Below are 21404 nucleotides of genomic sequence, written 5' to 3'. Positions count from 1 at the left end.
GAGCACCAGCCCTACACCTGTCTTTCATCCACCTCTATATTTCTTCTGTCAATAGCCGAGGAACCTAATGGCTATGCATAAACAGTGGTGCTGGACTATAAAACAATTTTGCTGTTTTGGAAGCTTTTCGACCCCCCTAAATATGTTTTCTGTGACTTACGTTTAGCCTCCCACTGAATTCAAAGGAGTTTGGAAAGGTTCCATAAAGGTTTGAAGTTCAGTTTGATAAAGGTTCGGCGAACGTACCCTTTGTTTGGTTCAGCGAACCGAACCGCGGGGAATTTGCTCATCTCTACTCGTCGCTGCAGAGAAGTTTCTGCTTGGCATGAGGAGATACCATCGGTAAGATTAATTATATACACTTAAAAGCACTGGCTAGATATTTCCAACTAAAGGTGTCCTGTAAAATAAATAATATTAAATAAAAAAACCCACAACAAACATACATATGGTAAAAGAATACGATGCTCAGTCACAGGATGCCACTCATGTTCTAGGTCATATTTTTAATCTTATGCAATAACAGTTTCTTAATAGTTCTTTTGAATGCATCTTTCACCTCTTTATTCCTTAGGCTATATATGATAGGGTTCAGACTTGGTGTTATTACAGCATATAAAACAGACACTATTTTATCCTTCTCTAAAGACAGACTAGACCGAGGTCTGATGTAGGTGAAAATAACAGCCCCATAATACATGGATACAATTATTATGTGAGAAGCACAAGTGGACAAAGCTTTCCGTTTCCCTTCAGCAGAACGTATTTTAAGTATTGTGTTAATAATAAAGACATATGAAATACAGGTTAGGCAAAAACAGCAAATGCCAAGGATGAAATCGGCTGTAAATACCACAATCTCATTTATGTATGTGTCTCCACATGCAAGTTTCAGCAAAGGCATTATTTCACAGAAAAAATGATTGATCTTATTATCACCACAGTATGGAAGCCGAAAAGTACAATATGTATGTGTCATTGAATTCAGTGAACTAAGAATTGTGATAGCTATTGCTATATTGATACAAACTTTACGATTGATTATGGTTGCGTAACGCAATGGATTACGTATTGCAATGTATCGGTCATAAGCCATAACTGTAAGCAGCAAAAGCTCAATACCCATGGGCCAAGTGAAGAAGAATAACTGAGCCACACATCCATAGTATGAAATCACCTTAGATTTTGTTACATAGCCTGATAGCATTTTAGGAACAGTGGCTGACGTACAACATATGTCAAGAAATGACAGAAATCCTAAGAAGAAGTACATGGGGGTGTTAAGTCCAGAGTCAAAAATAGAGAGAAGAAAGATAATTAAATTACCAATCAAAGCCACTGTGTAAATGACCAAGAACAAAATGAAAATCATGGTTTCCAATTCTGGATGAGTAGACAAACCTAATATAATAAATTCAGAAACTAGAGAACTATTGGTCATCATTTTATATTGCTCCTTATTCTGTTATGAAACTAATATAAATATACAAATCAAATGATTTTCTTTATTAATTATTATTTGATTACTTAATTATGTAGACATAAATGTAACTGAAGAAACAATAATAATATGAAGATTTAGTATAAATTATTTAATATGCAAGAAAGTTACAAAATATTATGTAATAATGTCTGAACCTTATGACTTTATTGCTCATTGTTCTTGCAATGCACTTTGAAAGAATTTTCTTTAGGTTCTATGAATAAAGAAATGATTCCAATTATTTACATTTTTCTATTTTATTATCCTAAATGTACAATATTGAAAGACAAACTAATAGACACAGATCAAAAACGCAAAGGCAAACATTAGACAAACTGGAGATGAACTAATTTTTAAAAATTAGAACTAGTTTAGTTAAAAATGACACGTTGTGACTTCAAATTGAAGCCGGAAACATACATAAGCTTACATTGTAAAATATACTGTGGATGATATTCAGCTGAAATTTCATAAAGTCAGGCCAAAAACTGCTATATATTGTTTTTCCTACTCCATTTGATTATAATAAGGTAAAGCTATGGGGTTGTCAGTGCAAAAGGAGTTCATTAACTCGAGGGATGGATTCTGATCAAACCAAGAATTATAGAAAAGGGCTTGTAAGCACTGTACTTGTCCAGTAACAATGTGAGAGTGTAGCACTGATCACTAACCAAGGCAAAGAGCTATAAAGGATAAATCGATAAAATGTACATAGTAAGGGAACGGCACAGAAATGTTTTAGGAAGCAAAGTGGAATAAACACTTTCAAACTCAAACCATCTATGAAGATGAGAATGATCCTTAAAAGAGATTTTTTTACCAGGTTTTTGCCACCTAAATTGAGAGCAGCATAATGTAAAGAAAGAGATATTGATTCCACTAATGTATCCCTTACTGAGCTGCTTCCTTTGTTTTTTTTTTTATAAAATCACTGTTTTATCAGTTGTAGATTATCACTAGAGGACTTGTAAATCTGCTGCCAGGTAGTCCTCTATATTCATAAAGGTACCGTCACACATAACGAGATCGCTAGCGAGATCGCAGCTAAGTCACGGTGTCCGGGACGCAGTAGTGATCCCGTTAGCGATCTTGTTATGTGTGACACCTACCAGCGATCAGGCCCCTGCTGTGAGATCTCTAGTCGTTGCAGAATGGTCCAGGCCATTTTCTTCAAAAGTGATGTCCTGCTGGGCAGGACACATTGCTGTGTTTGACACTGTGTGACAGGGTCACAGTGACTGCTGAGATCGTTATACAGGTTGCTACTGCGACCTGTATTGTTACTGCATCGTTGGTAAGGTCTGACTGTGTGACATCTCACCAGCGACCTCCCAGCGACTTACCTGCGATCCCTATCAGGTCGCATCGTTTTCGGGATCGCTGGTAAGTCGTTTTGTGTGACTGGGCCTTAAGTCTTGTATAAACTGATACTCACCACCAATTGATAGCTATTGTACATAGAAAGTTGTGAATTAATGATATGGGCTCAGCCTTCAGAGAACTATTAAATCTATAGCAGATAATATGGCTATTTGAGAAAAAATACAAGATGCAGCCTAATAAGTGACACATCACTGTTATCAGGGTTTCTGTCCTTATTTCATGCTCCTCTCAGGTGGGGAAGCAAAAACCTAGTGCCAGATTCTCTTTATGGTCACCTACGTATAAATATAAACCACAATTCTTACTGCTGGTCTTTGGTACATAGATGACATATCCCGTATTGCTCAAAATGGATCTTTTGTACTTGCTGGTTTACTCATATGGTTGGCGTGGTTTGTCTTTAATTTTGCTTATTTACTGGATCACTTTTCTGCTTACTGTCCCTAGTTGCAGATTACACAAAAACCCGCTTGATTGTGTTTTCCTATAATCATTCTATTAGTTTATTAATTCTACTATTTTGCTTTTTAATGTTGTAAAATTTTTAAATACAAATAAACAATCTGCTGAGAAAGTAATTAATATAGCACACTTGGCCTTGTAGAGGATTAACCCCTTCTCATGTTTGAACATGATTAATACTAAGGAAGGGGTCTGCATGTCACTATGCTCCTTCCATGCATGACTGATACCTGTGTTACATAACAGACAACTGCCTCTGAAGGTATGCTCTCATTAACGTATAAAAAAATTGCTCCGATTCTCATCCAGAAAAAGTATAACAAGTGTCATGTGGGTGTCATTTTGCATCAGAATGCAAAAGGAGAAAAAAATGGATTTCCAAAGGAAATGTGCTGATTAAAACATATACTTTTATTAAATACAGTTAAAAAATAGTTTGACATTCAAAAAACATACATAGTTTAAACAAACAATGATGTGACAGATAGTCATGTTACATGCATTATTATAATATCCACAAAAATGGGCCTATTATAGATAGGGCTAAAATGCCAGTAAGGAGTTAATCGCCCATTGGCTCAAGATTAGATAACACATAGAGGCCCCCTGCAGCACCCAACAATGTGTCACAAGGCTGGGTCAGCATTACAACAATGAGTACAAAACATACAATCTCAAGTGCTAATTACCCAGTAATCCTTAAATGGTTAAACCTGCAAGGGGCGCAAGAATATACCTCAATGCGCGTTTCGCTTGTCTTAGTGCTCACGTTGTCCAGAGGGAAGATTCTCATCCATAAAAGTGGGACGAGTATCATGTGCATGTCATTTTGTATGTCATGCAAATATGCTTGTTATGCGTATGATGTGTATATGCAATGCATTTTTAATATAATCTTTTACATACTATAATACTATATGTAAATATAAGTGTGTTGCTGGTAGGCAGAGAATCTGATGTAGTCCTCAAATAGAAAACTAAAAAACATAAGAAGAGGGAAATAAAAACAAGATACTGTCCTTTGTCCACCAATATATTATAAAGAAAAGTTCCCAGGGAGGTCCAACATAGGCCCAGTACTTCCCATGACTGTCCACATTTTCATCGATCAATCGATCAAAGGCTATGGAGTCTTGTTCTGAGGCTCCATAGGATTTGAGTAGAGGCCACTCCTGGTCCATGCTGTGCTGAACGAGATTCTGTGACTCTGTTGAGCAGTGACAACAGTAACAGTGTTGCTCTTGACAGTCGCCAGGTTTCACATAGCGCAGCAAGAGCCAGGAGTGGCTGCTGCTCAAGCCTATGGAGCCTCAGAAAGAAGCTCCATATCTTTTGTTTGACTGAATTGGGGAATGCCTTGGAAGTGCTGGACTATGTTGAATCTGCATGGATACTTTGGTTTTTAATAAATTGATGAACCAGGGACAGTGTATTGTTTTTATTTCTCTCTTTTCATATTTTTCAGGTTTCCATTTGTGGACTATGTCCGACTTGCCTGGGTTTTTGTTTTTAAAGAAATCCAGGGAGAAAAGTCTGGGAGTGTTTTTAAAATAAAGTATTTTTGTGTGTTTCTTTTAGTTACTGGGTTGGTAATGGGGTATCTGATAGAGACCTCTCCATTACTAACACTAGGGCTTGAGGTTAGCTGTGTTTTTGGACGATTCACAGCTGACATCAACCCTAAATACCATTACACTAATTGCCAATCCACAAGGCCAATCAGAAAGAGCCAAGGCGAAGCGCCAGAATTGGAACATCTAATGTAATTCTCCACCTCTGGTACGGCTGCAGGTTGGTATTTTTAGGCTGGAAAGGGCCACATAACCATGGAATTTACCAGCCTGATAGATATCATCTCTTAGCTGTTTATACTCAACGTGCACACTTCCGGTTTTGTCCTTTCACCGCGCTCTGACCCGCTTCGGAGGTAACTTTCTGTACATACTATATGTACTGTATACAGTATACCATTGTACAGTATATACTATATAGCATTTCTAGCAATTTGCACTTGTGGATACAGTATTGTACTTTCTTAATGATAACCAGTACAGCACATTGCTTGTACTGTACCTCCTACACACCAACAATTCTATTGTAAGCTAACATGTAGTTAATTTGCTTTATATGTTTTTTACTGTACTGCGCAGTATGTTGTATTAGTGTACTGTAATAATTTTATATGAATACAGTACACTATTTTGTATTACCGTAATAAGCTTGTATAAATACAGTAAATATTTTTGGGTTGTGGAACCAATTATCTGCATTTCAGTTATTTCCTAGGGGAAATTTTGCTTTGATATAAGAGTAACTTGGCTTATGAGCACACTCCCGGAACGAATTATACTCGTAATCCAAGGTTCCACTGTATAGCTTTTAATCATTTACAATACCAATGTCAATCTCCAAGTCCCCTGAAAAGCCTAAAAAAAAATTGGAAAACTGAAATCTCCTCTCTTTTTATTTTTATAAAAATAAAGGGAAAAGTAAACATATTTGCTTTCGCCACCACTGTTAAAGACAGGTCTATCAAAATATTGAATTAATTAATGCCTACGGTAAGCACTGTCGAGGGAAAAAAAATTGAAAGTACAACATTTTTGTTAACTGACGACTCTATAAAATGTAGTTATAATAATACAATCAAGACATTATATTTACAATACATTTGTATCATTACAGATGTCAACTCGCTGCACAAAAGTATAAGCCCTTACTTAGCTCAATCACTAGAAAGAATAAAGCTAGAAAGAATAAAGATGTTATGGATCTCGGTAAATGGAGACATAAATTTTTTTACAATATTCAGAATTTTTTCAGCATCTATATAAAATAATATCGATGCATGTTTGGTATTGCTGTAATTGCAGTCGACAATCATGATTCAAAATTTTCTATCTCACCATGAAGGAAAAAAAGATAAATGTAAATGGCACTTAAACATTTTTCCCATTTGACAAAAAAACAAGCCATCATACGTCCATGTTGACCATAAGTGAAAGTTATGGCTCTCAGAAGGTTTGGAAAAAATGAGAGCCGAAAAACAAACGAATTCTTTGGTCCTTAAAACGTTAATATGACCTTAGACAGTGACGAAGGGTTTCTAAAACGTATATTTTATTGACATAAATGTGAATCCCATTAAATAATAACAAACTAAAACATCAAAAAGAAAAGAGTGTTAACAGGAAAAAAAATGACAAATTAACATCTAAAATATTGGCTGTTTATGACTTCCACAATTCAATGCAACAATAATAATGACATGCAGAGAACATTTAGCAAGGTGAACTTAATCTTAGGACACAAAAATTTCCAAAAATTACACGTTATACAACAAATTTATAATTATTTTTCTTTTGAAGATTTAGCAATTGCAATTTTGTGTTACAGTAATTGTTCCCAATGATAGATTGAAGAGCAAAATCTGGTGTCATTTAACTATAAATGGTTGGAGTCACCAAAGAGCTTTCCAAAGGCTGCATTAGAATAATATTAAAATTCTCTGATAATACCTCGTGTACTGAATGAACAATCGCATTGCTGACAGAGCACATGGCAAAATAACAGCGTTATATATACAAGAGCCTTTAAGAGATTTAGAGATTATGACGAGGGAATAGAAAGGTTAGGCATCACAAATGGGCTGCAATTATTACAATTAAATATGTTACAAATGGGATGCATTTATACCATTAGCCTCCAATCTCAAGGACAGATGCAAACAAACCAATTAACTAATAAAAATTAGATTTTTAAGCAAAAGTAAGGATTAAAATGGAGTAAAAAAAATACCATGTGGAAGGAAAGGGGGTTCAAAGGTTCTCTTCAGCACGACCATCTGGTAAAAAACTTATTTTATTGAAAAAAAATTAAAAACAAGCAGGATCCATGTTGGAACTTGACCAGGCACAACAATTCTCAGTTAACATAGTGTCTCCAAGCAGTTCAAACAAATGGTCAATGCTCGCTGACTGAATAACTATGTAAGGTTTCACTTGGCTGAGCGTAGTTTAGAAACCCTGAACATCGGTGAAGCAATGCACAGTAAAAAGCATGATAAGACAGTCAAGGCGCACTGGCAGTCCAGTCGGCAGCAATACAGTACAACTATAAAAATGTCATGATCAGAATAAAGCGTGTCCGACACATGGCAAAACAGATGCGCATATGTCGCGGGCAGAGGGGCACGCTCGCCACGCTCGGGTCCGGGGCTGCTGCTGCTCGGTGGCTCGAGCGGTGGGCCGGACCCGGGGACTCGAGCAGCGCTCCTCACCCCCGAGTGAAAAGGGGTGGTTGGGTGGTTTTTGGGGAGATAGTTCGTGACGCCACCCACGCGTCGTGGTGATAGTGAGCACCACCGCTGCTGGTGACGGGGATCCCGGGAGCGATGGCGGGGAGCAGCTAGGTGTTAACCCCTCCGTGGGTAGGGGTCGGTGATCCCGGGGCCCGGTGGTGGACGGGGAGGCAGGAAGGCCAGGGTGCAGGGTTGTGGAGGCAGCGCGGCGCGGTGCCAGATGGCACTGTTGTACTCACTGCTCGAACCACAAAAGTAATATAGAGGTAGTAATTCTCCTAAGAACACCACTTTATAGACTACTCTCTTAAAATATTATTTTATTAGATATCACAAATATTAAAACAGAACACTAGTATTGTTCTTTTCATCGGAATATTAAGATCACATATAAACAAACATATAGAGTGCAGGTGTCAGTCAGAGTTATACCCTCGCCTGAGGACAGCCTCAGACAATTTGAGGAGGACAGAGTATAGACGTTAGTTGGTCACTGTCAGGGTGATACTGATGTGTATAGATGCTGTATCTACCCTCCTAATTAGTGGATAGGTATCCTCACTAACAATTGGACCTTTCTCTATTTTAGGTATACGTCACCCTCACCGTCCTTACTGACCTCTAGCGGGGGTAACCACCACCAAAACAAAAGTGATTTAGAGTGTAATACATAAAACAGAACCATAGACAAAGACAATTATACGTTAGATGTCCAGGGTTCTTCTATTTGGTATAGTTTCCCTAATATAGAAGTGCTGGATTTGTTAGGTAAGAGCCTGGAGCTCCACTTAGCTTATGGACCCTCAGCTCTCCCGACGCGTTTCACCCCTCCCCCCCTAACGCAGTACAGGGGATCATCAGGGGATATAATCAGAATCACTCCTTGGAAAGAAGGACACCTGAAAAAATGAAAAAAATAATAATGCACTATATCTGATTTTAGAGACTGCACTCTTGTTAGATCTGGGACAATTGTGTAACTTACAAGGGAGTTGATCCTTATAGTCAAGATCGTAATGCTTGTTCCCTTGTTAGTGAATAATATATTTAGAGGACTTTCTTATGTCCGGAAATAGTTGAAGTTTTCATTAGCCTGTTCCTGTGGATCAAGGAGGATACCTGGTATAACTCATTATATATATGTATAATGTTGAGAAGCATCTCAACGGTAAGATAGTATGTGTCTTATACCTGGATTGGATGTAGCTGTGTATTCACAAATTTGTGAACAGATCTGAGTAGACAAGGTTTTTGTGTCCACTCTGATTTCCAGGGGGATACTCAGGCCAAAGGATTGTCTAGAGCAGTTTGAATCAGGGCTGTGTCAAAGTCCTGTAAAGATACGACACTCAATAAGTATATACATCATCCACTGTTCTGCTGTCATAAGGGCACATTTTAGGTAGTATTTATGTATTACCTGTTGGCGGACTGTTTCCTATCTTAGAGGTGTATTGGTAAGGTCACTCGTCGCTCAGAGTGTGACTGACCGCTAGTTTTTCCTGTAAAAGAAAGTGTATTAGTATACCGGTTGGTATCGCTAGGACACCGACCCTCCCTCCACAGAGCGTTCAAGATCTAATATAGTTTTGCGGGTAATGGAGCATTTTACCTGCAAGGAACAAAGTGAGCAGGTGAGGGGAGAAAGATGCTCCCTGACCCAGTGGTGTGATGAATAAATATTTCCAAGTGTATGGTATCCTGCAAGAAAGAGTATAGTAATACCAGTTGTTTTCTTTTATTCATAAGGCATCCAAAGGCATTAAATTTAAGAAAATGACCAAAAAATTTATAGCATGCCCTGGGGATAATACAGTGCTATATCAGTAGGGAAAGGGGCTTACAATAAGGTCTATCACAAGGCTATAGAGCTGTTCGAATCCAGGTGTATATGTTTCCTGTAAGAGAAATCATGGTGGTGTGCCTTTTCGTTTAAGCACTTAGGGTATCCACAAGCATTAAAGATATCATGCAGACTAAATGGTCATGGAGCTTAGTCTGTATGGAACTGGTAAAAGGCCAGATTCCCAGAATGTAATGGACCAACCTTTTCTGTGCAATTCCCTATATTTTCCTTCAACCAATGTTGTACTCACTCAGGCACAGATTCACAGAGTCTCTGGTAAACCAAACCGCTGGATGGATGGGTCCCGCAGCTGGCTGCATTGCCTTTGCTCTCCCCGGCAGGTTGATGGTGGCTGTCTTTCCCTGCACCGCTGTGAATGTATTGACTCCGATGGTTTCCTACTGGTAGTCTGCTCCCCGGCGTGTATGTACCGAAGGAGCCCGTTTTGCCCGCAGGCGCTGGCCCTTGGATCTCTAGTAGAGATGAGCGAACCGGCCGTGGTTCGGCTCGAGTTTGGTTCGCCGAACGGAGGTCTCGTTCGAGTTCGGTTCAGCGAACCGGTTCGGTGAACCACTCAAACCGCATAGGAAACAATGGGAGGCAATCACAAACACATAAAAACACCTAGAAAACACCCTCACAGGTGTCCAAAAGGTGACAAAAAACTCACAACACAACATAAAAACATGGGAAAGTGACAAGAACAAATTCTCATGCGAAAACAAAACAGCGTTACAAGGAAAAGAGGATGAGACACAGATATAGGCATGGCATGCCCTTCTAAAATCATGTAAAACACCGCAAGGTGACTCCAAGCGGAGTCTCCCTTTTTTCCAAAAATTAGGCCACACACACACCCACCCCTTCAGTGGCAGCACTTGTGTCCCAGTTGTACACTTCACAGTTAGATTTGCATCAAGCACACTCAAAAATACGCCATACTTAACCGTCCCCAGGATGACACCAGGGTAAGTAGCAAAGTCTTTGCTGAACCATGAATTGTTCATCTTGGCTCCTTTTAAAAAACACAGCAAGCAAGGGTTACTCCAAGCGGAGTCTCCCTTTTTTCCAAAAATTGGGCCACACAGACACCCACCCATTCAGTGGCAGCACTTGTGCCCCAGTTGTACACTTCACAGGTAGATTTCTATCAAGAACATTCAAAATTACGCCATCCTTAACCGTTCCCAGGATGACCCCGGGGTAGGTAGCAAAGTCTTTCCTGATCCCAGCTCTGTTCATCTTGGATCATTTTTAAAAACACTGTAAGCAAGGGTTACTCCAAGCGGAGTCTCCCTTTTTTCCAAAAATTAGGCCACACACACACCCACCCCTTCAGTGGCAGCACTTGTGCCCCAGTTGTACACTTCACAGCTAGATTTGCATCAAGCACATTCAAAAATACGCCATACTTAACCGTCCCCAGGATGACACCAGGGTAGGTAGCAAAGTCTTTGCTGAACCATGAATTGTTCATCTTGGCTCCTTTTAAAAAACACAGCAAGCAAGGGTTGCTCCAAGCGGATTCTCCCTTTTTTCCAAAAATTGGGCCACACAGACACCCTCCCCTTCAGTGGCAGCACTTGTGCCCCAGTTGTACACTTCACAGCTAGATTTGCATCAAGCACATTCAAAAATACGCCATACTTAACCGTCCCCAGGATGACACCAGGGTAGGTAGCAAAGTCTTTGCTGAACCATGAATTGTTCATCTTGGCTCCTTTTAAAAAACACAGCAAGCAAGGGTTACTCCAAGCGGAGTCTCCCTTTTTCCCAAAAATTGGGCCACACACACACCCACCCCTTCAGTGGCAGTACTTGTGCCCCAGTTGCAAACAGGATGTTTTGATTTGCATCAAGCACATTCCAAATTCACAAGCATTTACTCTCCCCAGGATGACACAGGGGTAGTAAATTCCTTGTGGATCCATGACTTGTTCATTTTGATGAACGTTATTCTGTCCACATTGTCACTGGACAGACGCGTGCGCTTATCTGTCAGCACACACCCAGCAGCACTGAAGACAACACTGACAGCTGGACACGACAAAATCTCCAAGGCGTAAGTGGAGAGCTCCGGCCATTTTTCAAGATTTGAAGCCCAAAATGAGCAAGGCTCCATTTGCAAAGTCATGGTATCGATGTTCATTTGGAGATACTCCTGTATCCCTGTACCATCCTCTCCAGCCGTTGACTATGTGTCAGACTTGTTGTCTCTGGTGGCCTTGCAAAGGATGGTCTAAAAAAATTATTAAAAGATTCAATAAAATTGCTGTTACCAGCACCACATACGGTGCTGCTGGTACGGGTAGACTGCTGAAGATGACGAGACCGTCCCATGTTTGTCAAGTTACAACTGGGAGATTCACTCCCTGCACCACGGTTGTTTGGTGGAAAAGCCGAGCTAAGATCGAGTAACAGCTTTTGCTGATACTCCTGCATACGGCTGGAATTATGTCACAAAATTTGGACTTGTACCGGGGATCTAATAGTGTGGCAAGCCCGTAGTCATCATCACTTCTAATTTTGACAATACGAGGGTCATGTTGGAGGTAGTGCAGCAAGAAGGTGCACAAGTGTCTTGCGCAGCCATGCGGACCAAGTCCACGCTGTGTTTGTGGCATAGAGGTGCTAACCATTCTTTCTTCCTCTGACATCTCCCCCCAACCTCTTTCAACTGAAATTTGACCAAGGTCTCCCTCAATCGTTGAGTCTTCCATGTCCATGGACAGTTTGTCCTCCATTTCTTCATGTTCTCCTGCACCTTCCTCAACGTTTCGCCTGCTACCATGCACCCTTGTTGATCCCTGTCCCCCATGGTCCCATGCCTGCCGCGTTGGTGATGATGAACATCTGGATCTTGGTGATGTTGCTGTCTCTTGCGCATATGAATCCTCCTATAGTTCCTCCCCTTCCTGTTGTCCCACCATCTGACTCCGAATAGTGTTTAGCGTGTGCTCCAGCATGTAAATGACTGGAATTGTCATGCTGATAATGGCATTGTCAGCGCTAAACATATTCGTCGCCATGTCGAAACTGTGCAGAAGGGTGCATAGGTCCTTGATCTGAGACCACTCCATCAGGGTGATCTGCCCCACCTCTGCATCTCGTTGGCCCAGGCTATACGTCAGGACGTATTGCACCAGAGCTCGACGGTGCTGCCACAGTCTCTGTAACATGTGGAGTGTCGAATTCCAGCGTGTCGGCACATCGCATTTCAGGCGATGAACTGGCAGGCCGAAAGACTTCTGGAGCGATGCAAGTCGCTCAGCTGCGGTGGTTGAACGGCGGAAGTGAGCAGACAGTTTTTGTGCCCCGTTCAGAAGGCCATCTAGGACAGGATAGTGTGTTAAAAATTGCTGGACAACAAGGTTCAACACGTGAGCCATACAAGGCACGTGTGTCACCTTGCCCAGGCGAAGGGCCACACCCAGGTTTGCAGCATTGTCGCACACGGCCTTACCAGGCTGCAGGTTGAGTGGAGACAACCATTTATCAAATTCAGTCTCCAGAGCTGCCCACAACTCAGCCGCTGTGTGACTCTTATTTCCAAGACATTTCAAGCTAAACACCGCCTGATGCCATTGCGCTCTGCTGCCAGCATAGTAATGAGGGGTGCGTGATTCCTTCTGCGCAGTTAGAACGCTGGTGGCCTGACCAGGCAGGCTTGGGGCGGAGGTGGAGGACCCAGAAGAGATGGAGGAGGCAGAAGCAGTGGCGGAACTTGGACAGACAGAGGATTGACACACAAGTCGTGGGGATGGCAAGACTTGTGCAGCAGACCCTTCACCATCTATCACCATAGTTACCCAGTGCCCAGTCAACGACATGTAACGTCCCTGTCCATGCTTACTGGTCCAAGTAGCGGTGGTGAAATGCACCCGTTCACACACAGAGTTTCTCAAGGAAGTGGTGATGTTGTGTGCGACATGCTGGTGTAGCGCAGGCACACCTTTCTCAGAGAAGTAGTGGTGACTGGGCATCTGGTACTGGGGCACAGCGACAGACATAAGGTCTCTAAAATCCTTTGTGTCCACCAGGCGGAAAGGCAGCATTTCGGTAGCCAAGAGCTTACAGAGGGATAAAGTCAACTTCTTAACTTTGACATGGGTCGCAGGAAATGGCCTTTTATTTGTCCACATCTGAGGGACAGGATCTGGCTGCTGTGTGTAAACGGTGGTGAGTAGGGTGTCCCTGGAAAAGTGCAGGTTTGTGAGGAAAGTGCAGGCATAGACATGATGTTGCCTTCATCCAACGTTGATGTTATCGATGTCTGAGAGAGCTGTACACATGCACTTGTTTCCCCTTCCAAACCAACTGACGACCTACCAAGAAAACTGCCTGTTGCGGTTACAGTGGTGGAAGTTGTGCGTGGAAAACAAGGTGTGACAGCTGTCCCCATAGTCCTAGAAGATAAAGAGCGCGCGGTTGTACTGGAAGGGTCAGGCGGTGGATGGTCCTCTCCGCTAGGCCGCATTGCAGCACGGTGAGCTTTCCACTGGGACATATGATATTTATGCATGTGACGATTCATGGAAGAAGTTGTCAAACTGCTGAGGTTTTGCCCTCTACTATCAGAATCATGACAAATTTTACATTTCACATGATTTGGGCGATCTTTTGCTATGTCAAAAAAGGACCAGGCTAGGCAAGGCTTAGAGGGCATGCGACCTGCTGAGCCCCCCGACTAGTGCTCAGAGGCAGAGTGGTGGCTGAGGATGCAGTTGTAGACGTGCTACCAGTACTACTCCTCTGTCCAGGAAGGCGCAAGGTAACTTCGTCGTCAGTAGCATCCTCCTCCACCGCCTCTGTTGACCTCCTCGAGTGCCTGACTATGGGTTGACAGTAGGTGGGATCTAGAACTTCCTCATCAAGCGTTGTGTTTGCACTCCTCTCACCCTCAGACCGAGCCTCTTCCTGACGTGAACGAATATTTAAGTTGTCATCCCAATCTGGTATCTGCATCTCATCGTCATCAGTATGTTCCTCATTGTCTATAGCAACAGGTGTTACAGTTTGTGAATAAGGGTCAACATTATGCTCAGAAACTTAGTCCTCACGGCCTGAATCAGAGTCACAAAGGTTCTGGGCATCACTGCAGACCATTTTCTGGTCTGTTCTCACTGTAGCTTGGGAGCAGACTTCTGATTCCCAGGCTATAGTGTGACTGAACAGCTCTGCAGACTCAGCCATCTCAGTTCCACCATACTGTGCAGGGCGGATGGAGACTTGAGAGCTGGGAGAAAGCAAATATGATTGGGATGACAACTCAGAAGACTGGTGTTTTTGGATGTGGTAGTTGAGGTGGCGGAGAGGGCACTTGTTGGACCACTTGAGTTCCATTCAAGCATTTTCTTTTTTTGGCCATCATCTACCTTTGTTCCAGTTGTTCGTGTCCGTAAAAAAGGGAGCAGATCGGATTGTCCACGGTAAGTAGTAGACATCTTACTTTTGCTGGAAGATGGTGTATCTTCAGCAGATGTTAATGGAGCTTTGCCACCTTCCCCACTGACAAACCCTTTTTTTGTGCAATGCAGTGCTGCTGCAAATAGCTTTGCACCAGTGGGACAATAATGAAGTCCAACAGCCACTTTTAGGATGCCACTAAGTTTCCTCAGTGCTTGCTAGTATAATGGCTTAGTAACAATGAGCTTGAGTGTGCAAAGGGCAGTAGGGTACAGTGGCAGGGTTGTGGGTCAGTGTAAAGGAAAGGAAGCCTCACTTTCTATCCCTCCTAATGGGGAAATGCAGCGAGGAAGTCCCGGAGCTTAGCTACACAGACGCTGTTATCTGTAGCTGTTAAAATCTGTTTCCATGGACCTGACTGTCACCAATGGCTCTGAGCCTGCTGTAATTAGCCCTTACAAGGGCTAAAAGAAACTTCTATCCCAATTCTGTATAGCGCTGTGTGTAGAGCGTGCACAGCAGTATCGGAGACAGGAGCTATGCCAGCGGTGACACCCAGATGCAGAAGGCAGATAATAGCGTCTTGATGGGCAGATACCCGTTTTTATAATGCAGGGACATGTGACATGGACATCCTATCACACATGCCGTTGCTTCTCTGGCTAAAAGTCTACTTAGCTGTGTGTGTGTCTGTGATTGGCTGACATGCTGGCCCGCCCCACTACACGCGCGTGCTTAGGGAAGAAAGACAAGGGAAAAAAAAAATGGTGATCACCATTATCCCAGCAGCAGTGATCTGAATTTGCAGTCCACGCACACTATACGCTGAAATTTCATAACAGTGTGAGTCACAGAGTGACTTACACTATTACAGCGAAAAGCCAGCTAGTAATTAGCTTGGCTTTTTGCTGCTAGAACCGTTCTCGAACGTAACTAGAACTATCGAGCTTTTAGCAAATAGCTCGAGTTCTAGTTCGATCTAGAACAGCCCCCAAAATCACTCGAACCGCGAACTGGAGAACCACGAACTGCGCTCAACTCTAATCTTTAGCCTTTGGCGGTGGCTTTTTATCCTCACTGTGTGGACTGTTGCCTTCTGTCGGGTTTTGGGTGTGAGGGAACCCCTGGGTTTCCGGTCACTATCGGATTTGACCTTCTCGGCGGCTCCTAGCCTGGTCGGGGTCTGATGGCCCTGCCTTTGTGCTTGGTTCAGATCTGCTCCCCGACTCGGTACCGGTGGGCCACCGCCCGTCCCCGGTCCTACGGTTCCGCTGACCTGCGCCAACTCCTGCAGGCAGACGGCTACCACCATCTGCCGACCTTGCTGTACGTGCCTGGGCTCCAACCTAGACACCAACAAATTCTGTCCTGTCACTTTCAACTCCAAACTCAAACTCAAAACTCTTCCCGCCTCCAGGCCTGTGAACTCCTTGGTGGGTGGGGCCAACCGCCTGGCTCCGCCCCACCTGGTGTGGACATCAAGCTTGGAGGGTGGCAACAAGGATTTTGTTTGACTGTTGTTGCCTAACCAGGGGAGGGTGTGTGTGAGATGTTGTGCTTGTGACTACCTGGCTTGTCCAGGACGTCACATATACTGTACTAGGGTTCCTCATATCCAGTCCTCAAGGGCCACCAATAATGCATGTTTCCACGGTCTCCTTAGTATTGCACAGGTGATAATTTAATCACCTGCACAGGTGATGATTCCAACACCCATGCAATGCTAAGGAAATCCTGAAAACATGCACTGTTGGTGGCCCTTGAGGACTGGAGTTGGGGAACTCTGGCATATACCATCAACTGTCTGACACAAGCCAAAATACTTGGGTATCAATGGGGATATTAATGGAGTGTGTCTAGACCCTGAGCTCTCTTTATAACCAATACGAGTCCTTCTCCACTTCTCTGTCACATGCCTAGTAACTTTCTGTCCCTCCACTTACCCTGGTTAGTGACAAGGCTGGTGAGTATGATAGATATCACCACTACAGTAATGACATACAGGGAAAGGAGGCAAACAGTGGGGCATAGACAAAAGGATATACAAACAAAATTCACTACTGCAGCCTGAAACCAAGGCTGCAGCCGACTAGGCTTAAAAACATACTACTTGAAAAGCAATGCTCCAGCAGTATAACACCAGCCGCTCCAAGAAATATTCCTCCTGTATGAGCAATACTCCTTAGTCATCCGTGATGCCAGTTTGAGCCTACAGAGTTTATACTCAGCATGGGAGATGCAATCAGGGTTGTCATACACAAGGGCGAAAGCCAATAAAAATTCGTCCACCATCCATAACGATTGCAAATAGGTCAGCAGCCAAAAGGCTCAGGACTGGGGATCTCTATACAACTGAGATACACCAATCTGAACTCGCTATTCCTCATTCCCTGAGGAACATGGACGTATGTATATACTTAGAATATCTAAGTTTGGGAGTATGCTCAATGTCGTCAATTAGTGGTAAAATAAACTAAGTCCCTGAGCATACACTCTACACATATATATATAACGTGTGTGCAGTAATTATTGTTTCCTTTAATATGTTTAAGTATAGGAGCAGGTGCATTAGTAGAAGCGCTGGTACACATGCGCCATCAAACGCGACCCAGAAGTAACCATGGAGATGATGGCAGGGAGAATGCCACTGGCTATGATCGATAAGTAGTGATTTGATCATGGATAACAGGATGTGTATACTTCAGAGGTGAAAACACTCAATAGTAATAACGTCTTGAGAAGGACAGTTAGAGTAATGAATGATGATCATTCAATTATGGTGTAATCTATTGTAAGCTATTGAGTAGAGATGAGCCACCCCCCTAGAGTTCAAGTGCGGTTCGGTTCGTCGAACGGTGCCCCGTTCGATGAACCTCTCGAACCCCATAGGAAACAATGGGAGGCAATCACAAACACCTAAAAACACCTGGAAAACACCCTCAAAGGTGTCCAAAAGGTGACAAACAACTCCCAAGACAACACAAACACATGGGAAAGTGACAAGGACATATACTCCTGCGAAAAAAAACAGCTGGATGAGGAAAAAGAGGACGAGGCACAGATATAAGCATGGCATGCCCTTCTAAAATCATGTAATACACAGCAAGCGGACTCCAATCAGAGTCTCCCTTTTTATTCCAAAAATTGGGCTACACAGACACCCCTTCAGTGGCAGCACTTGTGCCCCTGTTGTAACTTCACAGGTAGATTTGCATCAAGCACATTCAAAATATGCCAGCCTTAGCTGTCCCCAGGATGACACAGGGCTAGGTAGCAAAGTCTTTGCTGAACCATGACTTGTTCATCTTGGCTCGTTTTTAAAAACACAGCAAGAGTTACTCCAAGCGGAGTCTCCCTTTTTTCCTAAAATTGGGCCCCACAGACACCACTTCAGTGGCATCACTTGTGCCCCTGTTGTACACTTCACAGGTAGAGTTGCAACAATCACATTCCAAAATACGCCAGCCTTAACTGTCCCCAGGATGACACCGGGGTAGGTAGCAAAGTCTTTTCTGAACCATGACTTATTCATCTTGGCTCGTTTTTAAAAACACAGCAGGGGGACTCCAAACAGAGTTGCCCTTTTTTCCAAAAATTGTGCCACACAGACACCCCTTCAGTGGCATCACTTGTGCCCCAGTTGCAAACTTGACAGGTACATTTGCATCAAGCACATTTCAAATCCACAAGCCTTTACTCTCCCCAGAATGACACAGGGGAAGTAAAGTCCTTGCGGATCCATGACTTGTTCATCTTGATGAACGTTAGTCTGTCCACATTAACACTGGACAGACGCGTGCGCTTATCTGTCAGAACACACCCAGCAGCACTGAAGACACATTCTGAGACAACGCTGGCAGCTGGACACGACAAGATCTCCAAGGCGTAAGTGGAGAGCTCAGGCCATTTTTCAAGATTTGAAGCTTAAAATGAGCAAGGCTCCAGTTGCAAAGTCATGGCATCGATGTTCATTTGAAGATACTCCTGTATCATCCTCTGCAGCCATTGACTATGTGTCAGACTACTTGTCTCTGTTGGCCTTGAAAAGGATGGTCTAAAAATATTATGAAACAATTCAATAAAATTGCTGTTACCAGCAACAGATACGGTGCTGCTGGCACGGTTAGACAGTTGATGACGAGACCGTCCCATGTTTGTCAAGTTACAACTGGGAGAATCACTCCGTGCACCACTGGTGTGTGGTGGAAAAGCCGAGCTAAGATTGAGTAACAGCTTCTGCTGATACTCCTGCATAAGTGTGTCCCTTTATATGGCTGGAATTATTTCACAAAATTTGGACTTGTACCGGGGATCTAATAGTGTGGCAACCCAGTAGTCATCATCACTTCTAATTCGGACAATCCGAGGGTCATGTTGGAGGTAGTGCAGCAAGAAGGCGCTCATGTGTCTTGCGCATCCATGTGGACCAAGTCCTTGCTGTGTTTGTGGCATAGAGGTGCTAACCGTTCTTTCTTCCTCTGACATCTCCCCCCAACCTCTATCTACTGAAATTTGACCAAGGTCTCCCTCATCTGCTGAGTCTTCCATGTCCATGGACAGTTCATCCTCCATTTCTTCATGTTCTCCTGCACCTTCCTCAACATTTTGCCTGCTACCATGCGCCCTTGTTAATCCCTCTCCCCCATCGTCCCATGTGTGCCGCCTTGGTGATGCTGAACATCTGGACCTTGGTGATGTTGTTATCCCTTGCGCATATGAATCCTCCTGTACTTCCTCCCCTTACTCTTGTCCCACCCCCTGACTCCGAATAGTGTTTAGCGTGTGCTCCAGCATGTAAATGACTGGAATTGTCATGCTGATAATGGCATTGTCAGTGCTAAACATATTCGTCGCAATGTCGAAAATTTGCAGAAGAGTGCATAGGTCCTTGATCTGAGACCACTCCATCAGGGTGATCTGCCCTACCTCTGCATCTCGTTGGCCCAGGCTATACGTCATAACGTATTGCACCAGTGCTCGGCGGTGCTGTCACAGTCGCTGTAACATGTGGAGAGTCGAATTCCAGCGTGTCGGCACATCGCATTTCAGCCGATGAACCGGCAAGCCGAAAGACTTCTGGAGCGATGCAGGTCGGTCAGTAGCGGCGGTTGAACGGCGGAAGTGAGCAGACAGTTTTCGTGCCCTGTGCAGAAGGCCATCTAGGCCGGGATAGTGGGTTAAAAATTGCTGGACAACAAGGTTCAACACGTGAGCCATACAAGGCACGTGTGTCACCTTGCCCAGGCGAAGGGCCGCACCCAGGTTTGCAGCATTGTCGCGCACGGCCTTCCCTGGCTGCAGGTTGAGTGGAGACAACCATTTATGAAACTTGGACCGCAGAGCTGCCCACAACTCAGCCGCTGTGTGACTCTTATTTCCAAGACATTTCAAGCTAAAGACCGCCTGACGCCGTTGCTCTCTGCTGCCAGCATAGTAAGGAGGTGTGCATGATTCCTTGTGCGCAGTTACAACGCTGGTGGCCTGACAAGGCAGGCTTGGGGCAGAGGTGGAGGACCCAGACGAGGTTGAGGAGGCAGAAGCAGTGGAACTTCACATACAGAGGATTGACGCACAAGTCGTGGGGACAGCAAGACTTGTTCAGCAGACCCTTCTCCATCTATCACCATAGTTACCCAGTGCCCAGTCAGCGACATGTAACACCCCTGTCCATGCTTACTGGTCCAAGTATCGGTGGTGAAATGCACCCGTTCACATACAGAGTTTCTCAAATAAGCGGTGATGTTGTTTGCGACATGCTGGTGTAGCGCAGGCACACCTTTCTTAGACAAGCAGTGGCGACTGGGCATCTGGTACTGGGGCACAGCAACGGACATAAGGTCTTGAAAATCCTGTGTGTCCACCAGGCGGAAAGGCAGCATTTTGGTAGCCAAGAGCTTACAGAGGGATAAAGTCAACCTCTTAGCTTTGTCATGGGTCACAGGAAATGGCCATTTATTTGTCCACATCTGAGGGCCAGAGATCTGGCTGCTGTGTGGAGATGGTGGTGAGTAGTGTGTCCCTGGAAAATGCAGGTTTGTGAGTAAAGTGCTGGCTGAGACATGATGGTGCCTTCATCCAACGTTGGTGCTATCGATGTCTGAGAGAGCTGTACACCCACACTTGTTTCCCCTTCCAAACCAACTGATGACCTACCAAGCAAACTGCCTGTTGCGGTTACAGTGGTGGAAGGTGTGCGTGGAAAACCAGGTGTGACAGCTGTCCCCACAATCATAGAAGATGAAGAGCGTGCGGATGCACTGGAAGGGGCAGGTGGTAGTTGGCCCGCTACGCTAGGCCGCATTGCAGCACAGGTAGCTTCCCACTGGGAATTATGCTTGGTATTCATGTGACGATTCATGGAAGAGGTTGTCAAACTGGTCAGCTTTTTGCCTCTACTTATAGATTCCTGACAAATTTTACAGATCACATGATTTGGGAGATCCTTTGCAAGGTCAAAAAAGGACCAGGCTAGGCAAGGCTTAGAGGCCATGGTTACCCAGTGCCCAGTCAGCGACATGTAACGC

At 43.8% G+C, this 21404-nt stretch overlaps 1 protein-coding gene across 1 annotated transcript; it reads right to left on the bottom strand.

The window, feature by feature from the left end:
- Positions 1 to 493: 493 nt before the first annotated feature.
- LOC142246564 (olfactory receptor 13G1-like) lies at positions 494 to 1441 on the bottom strand. The gene has a single exon (XM_075319662.1). It carries the CDS (start codon positions 1439 to 1441, stop codon positions 494 to 496), a length of 948 nt encoding a protein of 315 aa, XP_075175777.1.
- Positions 1442 to 21404: the final 19963 nt, after the last annotated feature.

Source organism: Anomaloglossus baeobatrachus, chromosome 1, assembly GCF_048569485.1.
Source record: "Anomaloglossus baeobatrachus isolate aAnoBae1 chromosome 1, aAnoBae1.hap1, whole genome shotgun sequence".
NCBI classification, from domain to species: Eukaryota; Metazoa; Chordata; class Amphibia; order Anura; family Aromobatidae; genus Anomaloglossus; species Anomaloglossus baeobatrachus.
This window is presented reverse-complemented; position numbering and strand designations above follow the sequence as displayed.